Source organism: Bos mutus, chromosome 7 (genome assembly GCF_027580195.1).
Source record: "Bos mutus isolate GX-2022 chromosome 7, NWIPB_WYAK_1.1, whole genome shotgun sequence".
Lineage (NCBI taxonomy): Eukaryota > Metazoa > Chordata > Mammalia > Artiodactyla > Bovidae > Bos > Bos mutus.
Genome location: NC_091623.1, coordinates 32,708,295 through 32,721,860, shown reverse-complemented (window position 1 = coordinate 32,721,860; position 13,566 = coordinate 32,708,295). Strand labels below are relative to the sequence as shown.

At 38.5% G+C, this 13,566-nt stretch overlaps 1 protein-coding gene across 1 annotated transcript in view; it reads left to right on the top strand.

Moving 5' to 3' along the window:
• Positions 1-13,566, top strand: part of SLCO6A1 (solute carrier organic anion transporter family member 6A1) — a 113,289-nt gene that overhangs the window by 36,956 nt on the left and 62,767 nt on the right. Inside the window, exon 7 of the mRNA XM_005889812.3 lies at positions 56-168. Coding sequence (XP_005889874.3) covers positions 56-168 — 113 coding nt within the window. The remainder of the gene's footprint in view (positions 1-55; positions 169-13,566) is intronic.

Here is a 13,566-nt window from a genome sequence, read left to right as displayed (position 1 = left end):
ATGTGTGTTAGTTATTTGAACATGTTATAAGATTCTTCTCCTTGTTAACGTATAGGCACAGCAAGGATAAAAGCTGGAAAACGTAAACAGCCTCATATTTTGGACAGAGATCAAACAAAAGATCAGGAATTTGGACCTAATATCAAGGACTTATTTGCTACTTTTGGGGTAATGTATTTTATATGAACAAGCAAATTAAATTGACATGTACGATATTTTTGTTGTGGATTTGAGAAAACTATAAAGTGTTCAACTTGAATCTGAATGGAACTTTTGAAGTCTTAATTAACCTACTCATTTTATAGGTAATGGAAAATAGGATCCATTTCACCTATGTGGCTTCACTATGAACTTGGTTAGTGTCAAAGATTGATACAAAGTATTTTTCCTTCTTCTATTGCTTTTAACTTTTATATTATAATGGATTTATTTTTTTCTCTATATAAATAAATAATCCATTTAATAAGATGACAGAGGTATTAGCATTATCTTTTTATTATATTTTAATAACTTAGAAAAGAACTTCAGAAGTTAACAAATACTCTCACAAACAACTTTTTTTTTTCCGTTTAGAAATGTTTATTTCAGAATGGCCTATAGGACCTTACCCAGGTAAAGTTCCTGTCAGCCCTTCTCATTGGTCATGACTGAGTTTTGCTTTTATGAACCTACACGTCAAAGCAACAAAACTAACAAACATGTATTCAATTTGCTATTTTTTTTGAGGATTTCTGCATCTATATTCGTCAGAAATTTTGGCCCATAGTTTTATTTTTATGTGCTTGTCTTTATCTGATTTTGGTATGAGGGTAATGGTGACCCTGTAGAATGAATTAGACAGTGTTCCCTCCAAAATTTTTTGAGATGGCTTGAGAAGTATTAGCTCTTATCTATAAGTATTAGCTCTTACCTATATGCTTGGTAGAATTCCCCTATGAAGTTGTCCAGTCCTGGACTTGTTTGCTGGGAATTTTTTCTTACAAATTCAATTTCACTACTAGTGATGGATCTGTTCAGATTGTTTATTTCTTCTTTAGATTCAGTTTTGGAAGATTGTATGTTTCTAGAAATTTATCCATTTGTTCTAGATTGTCCATTTGTTGGCCTTTAACTATTTGCTGTATTCTCTTATAATTTTTGTATCTCTGTGATATCAGTTGTAATTTTTCCTCTTTAATTTCTTATTTTGTTTATTTGTATCCTCTATCTTTTTTTCTTAATGAACCTAGCTTAAGGCTTATCTTTAAAAAAAAAAGCAGCTCTTAATTTTGTTGATATTTTCTACTTAGATGGTAGGTTAAGTTGTTTGTTTTGAGATTCGTTTCTTCAGGTAGGACTGTATTGCTATGAACTTCCCTCTTTGAACTGCTTTTGTTGCATCCCATAGCTTTTGAAATTTGTCTTTTTAATTTTCATTTTTCTCTGTATCTTTTCTATTTTCCTCTTTGATTTCTTCACTGGCCCATTGATTTTCTAGTAGCATGTTATTTTGTCTCCACATTTGTGCTTTGTCCATTTTTTTTTTTCCTATAACTGATTTCTAGTTACATACCACTGTGGTTAGAAAAAGTGCTCAATATAGTTTCTGTCCTCTTAAATTTGTTGAGACTTATTTTGTGGCCTACATATGACCTGACCTGAAGAACACTTTAAGTGCACTTGAAAAGAATGTATATCTGCTGTTTGGGGATGGAATGTCCTATGGATGTCTGTTAAGCCAAGTAGTCTAATGTGTCGTGTAAGACCACAATTTCCATATTGACTTTATGTCTGGATGGTGTGTCAATTGATACAAATGGGGTATTAATGTCCCCTACTATTTTTGTATTCTTGTTCATTTCTCCTTTTATGTTTGTTAGTGTTTGCTTTGTATATTTAGGTGCTCACATATTAGGTGCACATATGTTAATGGATGTTATGTCATCTTCTTACATTGATCTGTGTCATTATATAATGCCTTTGTTTGTTCTTATAGACTGTTTTAGTGTCTGTTTTGTGTGATATGAGTATTCTAACCCCAGCTTTCTTTTCATTTCCATGACTGTCTTTTTACAATCCCCTCACCTTCAGTTTGTGTATGTGTCTTTAGGTCCGAAGTGTTAATTCTAAGCAGTACATAGATAGGTCTTGTTTTTTCTACCTAATCAGCCAACATTTGTCTTTTGATTGGAGCATTTTTCTGATGACATTTAAAGTGATTATTGATAGGTATGTACTCATTGCCATTTCGTTATTTTTCCTGATTGTTTTTATAGTTCTTCTCCGTTTTTCTTGTTTTTGTTTTTTCCCATGTATTTTTATGATTTTTCTTTAGTGGTATACTTGTATTTTTCTTTCTAATTTTGTGTATCTATTATAGGTTTTTGATTTGTGATTACATATATGTGGCTTCATATATGTTGACTGGTAACTCTACTTGTTTTAAACTGTTCTCTATTTAAACTCAAACACATCCTGAAAGATCTATGGTTTTAACTTCCCTCATCCATTTTTTTTGTGTGTTGTTGATGTCATATTTACATTTCCATATTTATCCCTTAGATATTGTAGTTATAGATGATATTACAGTCATTGTCTTTTAATCTTCATACTAGCTTATTTAAGTGGTTGGTCCATAGCCTTTACTATATATTTGCCTTTCCTAGTGGGATTTTTCTTTTCTCATAAATTCTTATTATCGTTTCTTTTCAACTTAGAAGACACTTTTTATTTAAGGTCAGTTTAGTATTCATGATTTCTTTTTGTTTTTTCTGTCTGAAAAGTTCATTATCTTTCTCTCAAATCTGAGCAATAACTCTGCTGGGTAGAATATCCTAGGTTGTAAGTTTTTCCCTTTTAACAGTAAAATATATTATGCTACTCCCTCATGACCTGCAAAGCTTCTGCAGAAAGATCACTAATAGCAATGTGGGGGGATTCCCTTGTAAATTACTCTTTATTTTTCTCTTGCTCTTCTTTAGAATTCTCTTCATCTCTAACTTTTGCCATTTTAATTATGATAAGTCTTAGTGTAGATGTCTTTGGATTCATCTCTTTTGAGACTCTGTGTGTTTCTTGTACGTGGTTACCTGTTTCATTCTTGAAGTTCAGGATTTTTCAGCCATAATTTCATCAAATACATTTTTAACCCTGTTCTTTCTCTCTCCTCCTTCTGGGACCCCTATAATGTACATAATATTCAGTTCAGTCACTCAGTCGTGTCTGACTCTGCGATTCCATGAATTGCAGCACGCCAGGCCCCCCCGTCCATCACCAACTCCCAGAGTTCACCCAAACTCATGTGCATCGAGTCAGTGATGCCGTCCAACCATCTCATCCTGACATCCCCTTCTCCTCCTGCCCCCAATTCCTCCCAGCATCAGGGTCTTTTCCAATGAGTCAACTCTTTGCATCAGGTGGGCAAAGTATTGGAGTTTCAGTCTCAGCATCAGTCCTTCCAATGAACACCCAGGACTGGTCTCCTTTAGGATGGACTGGTTGGATCTCCTTGCAGTCCAAGAGACTCCCAAGAGTCTTCTCTGGCATCACAGAACAAAAGCATCAATTCTTCAGTGCTCAGCTTTCTTCACAGTCCAACTCTCACATCCATACGTGACCACTGGAAAAACCATAGCCTTGACTAGATGGACCTTTGTTGGCAAAGTAATGTCTCTGCTTTTGAATATGCTATCTAGGTTGGTCATAACTTTCCTTCCAAGGAGTAAGCGTCTTTTAATTTCATGGCTGCAGTCACCATCTGCAGTGATTTTGGAGCCCCCAAAAATAAAGTCTGACACTGTTTCCCCATCTATTTCTCATGAAGTGATGGGACCAGAGGCCATGATCTTCGTTTTCTGAATGTTGAGCTTTAAGCCAACTTTTTCACTCTCCACTTTCACTTTCATCAAGAAGCTTTTTAGTTCCTCTTCACTTTCTGCCATAAGGGTGGTGTCATCTGCATATCTGAGGTTATTGATATTTCTCCCAGAAATCTTGATTCCAGCTTGTACTTCTTCCAGCCCAGCGTTCTCATGATGTACTCTGCGTATAAGTTAAATAAGCAGGGTGACAGTATACAGCCTTGACGTACTCCTTTTCCTATTTGGAACCAGTCTGTTGATCCATGTCCAGTTCTAACTGTTGCTTCCTGACCTGCATATACATAATATTATGCTTGATGAAATCTCACATGTCCCTTAAACTGCCCTTACTTTTTAAATTTATTTTTCTTTTTGCTGTTCTGAATGGGTGATTTCCATAATTCTGCCTTCTAGATCACTTAAGCATTCTTTCATGTCCTTTAGTCTGTTGTTAATTCCTTTTAGTGCATTTTTCATTTCAATTCTTGTATTCTTCAGCTCTGACTGGCTCTTTTTATATTTTCAATTTCCTTGTTAAATTTCTCACTGTGTTCATCTATTCTTTTCTGAAGTTCAGTTGGCATTCTTATTACTAATGCTTTGAACTCATTATCTGAGAAATTATTTATTTATAATTTCATTAATTCTTTTTTTAGAGTTTTTTTTTCTTATAATTTCATTTGAAACAAATTCCTCTGTCTTCTCATGGTGTTTAACTTTCTTGTGAATATCTCTATGAAATTAGGTAAAGCAGTTAACTATCCCAGACTCGAAAGGGTGTCCCTATGTGAGAGCATCCCTGTACAGTGTGTGTGCTCCCAGGGCCTCTGGTGGGAGAGCTGGATCTGAAATGTGCAAGGGTCATGTATTCCCCCAGGGTACACCGGCCAGCTATCACCTTGGTGGGAGGTGGGGCTGGAGCTGGCATGGATAGAGCCAGTCAGGTATGAGCTAGGGCTTGTCCTAGGCTCAGTGACCATCCTTGCCCTATCTGGGGTAAGGTTGGGTCCTGAGGTGCTGGAGGAGAAGCCCTGAGAATCAGGTCTGAGCTGTTTCCGTTCGCTACAGGTGTGTGTTCCCCTCATTCCCTGCAGTGGCGCCTTCACCTGAGAGGGTAGTTGTCCTGAAGCAAGAGCAGCCAGAGCAGGTGCCCAGTGTGAGCCTTGCTAAGGTGGTCCCTGCACATTAGTCAGTGTTCCAGACACCTCCCGATCCACGACTTCCATGAGAAGGTAAATTACAAGTAAAACTCTTGAGAAGTTAAACATTTATTGGTGTCCTCCTCAACTTGTTTTCCTTCTATTTGTCCATAGACACCAAGGCCTTTTTACTGGCAGGACCAGTGTCTCCCATCATGCAACCTGGATTAGGGTAGGCAGTAGATTAATGCTTCTACCACATGATAGGAAAATTTCCAGAATTAACTGGGATATTATATGACCCATCTTTAGGAACTGTTTCCTCCCTGCAACATTCCTCTGCGTTGGTTTCTTCATTAACATTTGTATCCCACTGCTGCTTGAGCCCTGTCCTGAATCTCAGTCTACTTTTCTCAGGCCTCTATACCCAATACTTTATATTTTACTAGTCCTGCTCTTGTTTCAACTCCCAGCTAAGTAAGCACATATAGGAGTACCCAAACTAGTTTGTTTTTGTTGACTGTATAGAACTTCTCCATCTTTGGCTGCAAAGAATATAATCAATCTGATTTCGGTGTTGACCATCTGGTGATATCCATGTGTAGAGTCTTCTCTTGTGTTGTTGCAAGAGGGTGTTTGCTATGACCAGTGCATTTTCTTGGCAAAACTCTATTAGCCTTTGCCCTGCTTCATTTCATATTCCAAGGCCAAATTTGCCTGTTATTCCATGTGTTTCTTGACTTCCTACTTTTACATTCCAGTCCCCTATAATGAAAAGGACATCTTTTTTGGCTGTTAGTTCTAAAAGGTCTTGTAGGTCTTTATAGAACCGTTCAACTTCAGCTTCTTCAGCGTTACTGGTTGGGGCAAAGACTTGGATTACTGTGATATTGAATGGTTTGCCTTGGAAACAAACAGAGATCATTCTGTCGTTTTTGAGATTGCATCCAAGTACTGCATTTCAGACTCTTGTTGACCATGATGGCTAATCCATTTCTTCTAAGGTATTCCTGCCCTCAGTAGTAGATATAATGGTCATCTGAGTTAAATTCACCCATTCTAATCCATTTTAGTTCGCTGATTCCTAGAATGTCGACGTTTACTCTTGCCATCTCCTGTTTGACCACTTCCAATTTGCCTTGATTCATGGACCTGACATTCCAGGTTCCTATGAAATATTGCTCTTTACAGCATCGGACCTTGCTTCTATCACCAGTCACATCCACAACTGGGTATTGTTTTTGCTTTGGCTCCATCCCTTCATTCTTTCTGGAGTTATTTCTCCATTGATCTCCAGTAGCATATTGGGCACCTACTGACCTGGGGAATTCCTCTTTTATCCTATCATTTTGCCTTTTCATACTGTTCATTGGGTTCTCAAGGCAAGAATACTGAAGAAACACAAGCTGGAATCAAGATTGCTGGGAGAAATAGTAATAACCTCAGATATGGCAGATGACACCACCCTTATGGCAGAAAGTGAAGAGGAACTCAAAAGCCTCTTGATGAAAGTGAAAGTGGAGAGTGAAAATGTTGGCTTAAAGCTCAACATTCAGAAAACAAAGATCATGGTGTCTGGTCCCATCACTTCATGGGAAATAGATGGGGAAACAGTAGAAACAGTGTCAGACTTTATTTTTTTGGGCTCCAAAATCACCGCAGATGGTGATTGCAGCCATGAAATTAAAAGACGCTTACTCCTTGGAAGGAAAGTTATGACCAAGCCAGATAGCATATTGAAAAGCAGAGACATTACTTTGCCAACAAAGGTTCGTCTAGTCAAGGCTATGGTTTTTCCAGTGGTCATGTATGGATGTGAGAGTTGGACTGTGAAGAAAGCTGAGTGCCAAAGAATTGATGCTTTTGAACTGTGGTGTTGGAGAAGACTCTTGAGAGTCCCTTGGACTGCAAGGAGATCCAACCAGTCCATTCTGAAGGAGATCAGCCCTGGGATTTCTTTGGAAGGAATGATGCTAAAGCTGAAACTCTAGTACTTTGGCCACTTCATGGGAAGAGTTGACTCATTGGAAAAGACTCTGACGCTGGGAGAGATTGGGGCAGGAGGAGAAGGGGAAGACAGAGGATGAGATGGCTGGATGACATCATTGACTTGATGGACATAAGTCTAAGTGAACTCCGGGAGTTGGTGATGGACAGGGAGGCCTGGCGTGCTGCGATTCATGGGGTCGCAAAGTCGGACACGACTGAGTGACTGAACTGAACTGAACCTAGTACTGAACTGAACCTAGTTTGAAATTCCAGACCAGCATGAGCTTCCTCTAGTATAGTAAAGACCCTGGGTTGTTGAGAAACTCTGAGAAGGACTAGGACTAAGACCCACAGTACCGCAAGACATGGCTAATTGCACAGAACTGTCTTCTATTTTGTGGAACTAATTCAGGTTCTCCCTTTGTGTGTCAACCAGTACCAGAAAACCCTCATTTTGCTACAGCAAACCACTTAGATACCAATTTATATATCTGGCTTTCTTTTTTGCACTCCCCCCATATGTTATACCTAAGAAAAGAAATAGGCTGGATTTTTTAGGTAAGAAAACCTGTAAGAGAATCCTTGGTATGCTGATGATTTTCTCTGTTCATAGTCCCTTTCTGAATAAGGTGCCCAGAAGTGTTTCCTTGTGCATTAGTCGCTGTACTCTGTATGATATATTCTGATTGTTCTAGCCAAAAGTAGATCTGGGTCAGCATTTGAGCCCAAGTCAGTAATCTTTAGATTTCCTAAAACTTACTGAGTATCATATCTTGAGAACAATAACCAGTAGGGGCACCTTGCTATGAAGTAACTTATCTCATCAATTTCTCTCTCAGGGAGTATACATAGGAGAAAGAGAGGGAAAATTGAGCAACATGCCTTTGGTAAATGGACATAGAGAAGATGAGTTATCAAAGGCCATTGAGATGAAGAAGCAAATGGAGAGAGAATAGTCAGTAGCCAAAACAGAAGTAGACATAGATGCAATAAACTGACAGAAAGAAGCTGAATATTCCAGCCTTTGAAGCAATCGACAAAGCAATGGAACTCCCACTGTTGAGCAGTCATGGTGGGCTGCCATCTTATTCTGAATGATGTCCTATATCTTTACAAGCACTGCATTGTTGAGCTACCGAGAGTCTGCTTGGACTTTATTTCCTGTGTAACACTGTAATAAGTTGCATTATGAGTTAGCCAATGAGTCCATTCATGTCAGCCTAAACACAAAAATTGTCTCATGCCCTTGTTCCCAGATTAGCATCATCATCATTATTTGGGAGTTTGCTGAAACATAAATTCTTAGGCCCCATTCCAGATCTACTGAACCAGAAACTTTGGAAGTAGGACCTGGCGATATATGTTTTATAACCATCTTCCAAATGATTTAAGACACACTAAAGTTTATAAGTAAGAAATCTAGTAATCTGATGTGATTATTCTTACTTTATAAATGATGAAATTGATATGTATTCTTTACTGGGCACCTACTATTAATATGTATCAGATATTATTTAAATTATTACACAGACTCAATTCTCATAATCACCATAAGTTAGATATTATAATTTCTACTTTACCAGTAATTTAAAGAGGATGAGCAAAATAAGGGAGAAATGATGAGTAACTTTTCTAGGACCTGTATAACTTTGGACACACACTTACACACACATGTACAGGGGACTGAACTGAGGTTAAAAGCATAAGAATACCTCATGTATTTGGCTCTGAGGCCATTGCTCTGGCTACTATTACATAATACTTGCTAAAAATGAGACATATAGAGATTGTGATTTGCTCACTGTTGCTTCAAAAATCAGTTGCAGACCCAGACAAAAACTAGATTTCTCTGCTTCTTGTTCTGCTCGTTATATCTAATACAGTCTTCCATTTCATCCAGAATCATGAAATATTGCTTTAACTTTCATTAGAATAAGGACTATTCTTAGTGTTCAATTCTCAATAATTATTATGAATAAATTACATTTGTGAACTAGAAGGACCTATAAAAGAGATGTAACCCAGTAATTGAGCAGTGTCTGAATATGCAACATGAGAAATATAAAATTAAAAAATAAAACAAAATAAAATATTCAAATAAACAAGACTATTCATGAAATAGTACTTTTAAAATTAACAAAGTAAAAAGTAATCACAAAACTATAAACAATTCAGGAACTATGTTAACAAAGCTGCTCAAGAACTTCATGAAAAAATCTATAACTCTATGTAATGGTATTAGAGGAGACTAGGATAAGTTGAAAGATACACAATATTTGTTGTTGTTTTTGTTCAGTCACTCAGTTGTGTTGACTCTTTGCAGTCCCATGGACTGCAACATGCCAGGCTTCCCTGTCCTTCACTATCTCCCAGAGTTTGCTCAAGCTTATGTACATTGAGTCGATGATGCCATCCAACCATCTCATCCTCTGTCGCCCCATTCTCCTCCTGTCCTCAGTCTTTCCCAGCATTAGGGTATTTCCCAGTGAACTCAGGTGGCCAAAGTATTGGAGCTTCAGCTTCAGTATCAGTCCTGCCAATGAATATTCAGGATTGATTTCCTTTAGGACTCACTGGCTTGATCTCCTTGCAGTCCAAAGGACTCTCAAGAGTCTTCTCTAACACCACAGTTAGAAAGCATTAATTCTTCTGCTCTCACCTTCTTTAAAGTCCAACTCTCATATCCATATGTGACTACTGGAAAAACCATAGCTTTGACTATACCAATCTTTGTTGACAAAGTGATGTCTCAGCTTTTTAATATGATGTCTAGTTTTGTCATGGCTTTTCCTTCAAAGAGCAAGCATCTTTTAGATTCATGTCTGCAGTCACCATCTGCAGTGATCTTGGAGCCCCCCCAAAATAAAGTCTGTCACTGTTTCCATTGTTTGACCATCTATTTGCCATGAAAGATGGGACCAGATGCCATGATCTTAGTTTTCTGAATTGAGTTTTAAGCCAGCTTTTCCACTCTCGACTCTTTCACTTTCATCAAGAGGCTGTTCCTCCTTGCTTTCAGCCAGCCATAAGGGTGATGTCATCTGCATATCTGAGGTTATTGATATTTCCCCCAGCAATCTTGATTCCAGCTTGAACTTCATCCAGCCTGGCTTTTCACAGGATGTATTTTGCATATAAGTTAAATAAGCAGGGTGACAATATACAGCATTGATGTGCTCCTTTCCCAATTTTGAACCAGTTTGTTGTTCCATGTCCAGTTCTAACTGTTCCTTTTTGACAGGCATACAGATATTTCAAGAGGCAGGTAAGGTAGTCTGTTATTCCCATCTCTTAAAGAATTTTCCACAGTTTGTTGTGATCCACACAGCAGAAGTAGATATTTTTCTGAAATTCTCTTGCTTTTTCTGTGATCCAGTGTATGTTGGCAATTTGATCTCTGGTTCCTCTGCCTGTTCTAAACCTAGCTTGTACATCTGGATGTCCTCAGTTCAATAGTGTTTGAGCATTACCTTACTGGCATGTGAAATGAGTTCAATTGTGCAGTAGTCTAAACATTTTTTGGCCTTGCCCTTCTTGGTGATTGGAATGAAAACTGACTTTTTCAAATTTTTGGCCTTAGCTGAGTTTTCCAAATTTTCTGGCATATTGAGTGTACCACTTTCACAGCATCATTTTTTAGGATTTGAAATAACTCAATGGGTATTCCATCATTTCCACTAGCTTTGCTCATAGTAATGCTTCCTAAGGCCCACTTGACTTCACACTACAGGATGCCTGGCTCTAGGTGAGTGATCACAACAAAATGGTTATCTGGGTCATTAAGATATTTTTTCTACAGTTCTTCTGTGTATTCTTGCCATCTCTTCTGAATATCTTCTGCTTCTATTAGGTCCATACCATTTCTGTCCTTTATTGAGCCCATATTTGCATGAAATGTTCCCTTGGTATCTCTAATTTTCTTGAAGGGATCTCTAGTCTTTCCCATTCTACTGTTTTTCTCTATTTCTTTGCACTGATCACTGAGGCAGGCTTTCTTATCTCTCCTTGCTATTCTGTGAATTCTGCATTCAGATGGATGTATCTTCCCTTTTCTCCTTTGCCTTTTACTTCTCTTCTTTTCTCATTTATTTGTCAGGCCTCCTCAGACAACCATTTTGCCTTGTTTGCATTTATTTTTCTTGGGGATGGTTTTGATCATTGCCTCCTATACAATGTCACAAACCTCCGTCCATAGACAGAGGCATTCAATCAGATCTAATTCCTTGAATCTATTTCTCACTTCCACTGTATAATCATAAGGTATTTGATTTAGGTCATATTTGAATAGCCTAGTGGTTTACCCTACTTTCTTCATAGCTCAGTTGGTAAAGAATCTGCCTGCAATGCAGTAGACCTGGGTTCCATTCCTGGGTTGGGCAGATCCCCTGGAGAAGGGAAAGGCTTCCCACTCCAGTATTCTGTCCTGGAGAATTCCATGGACTGTATAGTCCATGGGGTCAAAGAGTCGGGTATGACTGAGCGACTTTCACTCACTTCACTTCCATTTAAGTCTGAATTTTGCAATAAGGAGTTCATGATCTGAGCCACAATCAGCTACCAGTCTTGCTTTTGCTGTCTGTATAGAGCATATTCATCTTTGGCTGCAAAGAATATAATCAATCTGATTTCACTATTGACCATCTGGTGATGTCCATGTGTTGAGTCATCTGTTGTGTTGTTGGAAGAGGGTGTTTGCTATGGCCAGGGTGTTCTCTTGGCAAAACTGTTAGCCTTGCTCTGTTTCATTTTGTATCCCAGGGCCAAACTTGCCTGTTACTCCAGGTATCTCTTAATTTCCTACTTTCGCATTCCAGTCCCCTATGATGAAAAGGACATCTTTTTTGGGTGTTAGTTCTAGAGGTCTTGTAGATCTTCATAGAACCATTGAGTTTCAGCTCTTTGGCATTAGTGGTTGGGGCGTGCTGCTGCTGCTGCTGCTGCTAAGTTGCTTCAGTCGTGTCTGACTCTGTGCGACCCCATAGATGGCAGCCCACCAGGCTCTGCCGTCCCTGGGAATCTCCAGGCAAGAGTACTGGAGTGGGGTGCCATTGAGTGGTTGGGGCATAGACTTGGATTACTGTGATATTGAACAGTTTGCCTTTGAAATGAACTGAGACCATTCTGTCATTTTTGAGATTGCACCCAAGTACTGCATTTTGGACTCTTTTGTTGACTATGACGGCTACTCCATTTCTTGTAAGGGATTCTTGCCCACAGTAGTAGATATAACGGTCGTCTGAATTAAATTCACCCATTCCAACCCACTTTAGTTTGCTGATTCCTAAAATGTCAATGTTCACTCTTGCCATCTCCTGTTTGACCACTTCCAAGTTTCCTTGATTCAAGCATCTAACAGGTTCCTATGTAGTATTGTTCTTTACAGCATCAGACTTCACATTCATCACCAGACATACCCACAACTGGGCATTGTTTCTGCTTTGGCTCAGCCTCTTCATTCCTTCTGGAGCTATTTCTCTGCTCTTCTCCAGGAGTATCATGTCTTTTTGCCTTTTCATACTGTTCATGGGGTTCTCAAGGCAAGAATGCTGAAATGGTTTGCCATTTCTTTCTCCAGTGGACCACAGTTGGTCATAACTCTCTACCATGACCCATCCGTCTTGGGTGACCCTATAGGACATGGCTCGTAGTTTCATTACGTTACACAAAGCTGTGATCTATGTGATCATTTTGGTTAGTTTTCTGTGATTGTTGTTTTGATTCTATCTGCCCTCTGATGGATGAGGGTAAGAGGCTTGTACAAGCTTCTGATGGGAGGGACTGGCTGTGGGGAAAAGTGGGTGTTACTCTGGTGTGCAAGGTCATGCTCTTCTCTGGGTTGGGGAAATCCCCTGCAGAAGGAAGTGGCAACCCACTCCAGTATCCTTGCCTGGAAATTCCATGGACAGAGGAGCCTGGCAGGGAAGTCACTGAGTGACTGGGCACACAAGGGCATGAATAAGTGAAACAAAGAATATTTATTCTAGTACACAATAAGACCTGATATAAAGCCATAGTGGTTTAAAAAAGAAAAGGTATTATTTCCTCAGTACAAACAAACAAGCCAGTGGAACAGAAAACCCAGCTACAGATTAGTGTATATAAGAACTTGTCATATGATAGAGGAGGCAGTCCGAAGATAATTGTTCAGTAGGTATGATGACTAACTCGGTTCTTTGTGTGGTAAAGTGAAGTTGGCTGTCTACTTCATATTATGCAAAAAGATAATTTCTAGGTTAGTATAATGTGACTATAAAAAATGACAAAGTCAAGGTTTAAAACGAAAGAAACACCTTGCAATATAAGGATATGAAAATAATAGACAAGATTTGTAATAGTGTCAAATATGAGCTTATTTATGGATTAGATTGCATTAAGACATTAATGTAATTAAGATGTCTTAAGTACATTACATTAAGATTTCTGTTCAATGAAGGAAGCTGTAGACAGTGTTAAAAGGTTAGTGACAGATAACTAAATCCAACACAAGATTAGTATTTAGAATAAATGAGAGTTCTTGGAAAATCTACAGAATTTCAGGAAGCATATAAACAGCCAGTTCATACTCCCAAGTGAATACTAAATAGCTAAGAAATTATATG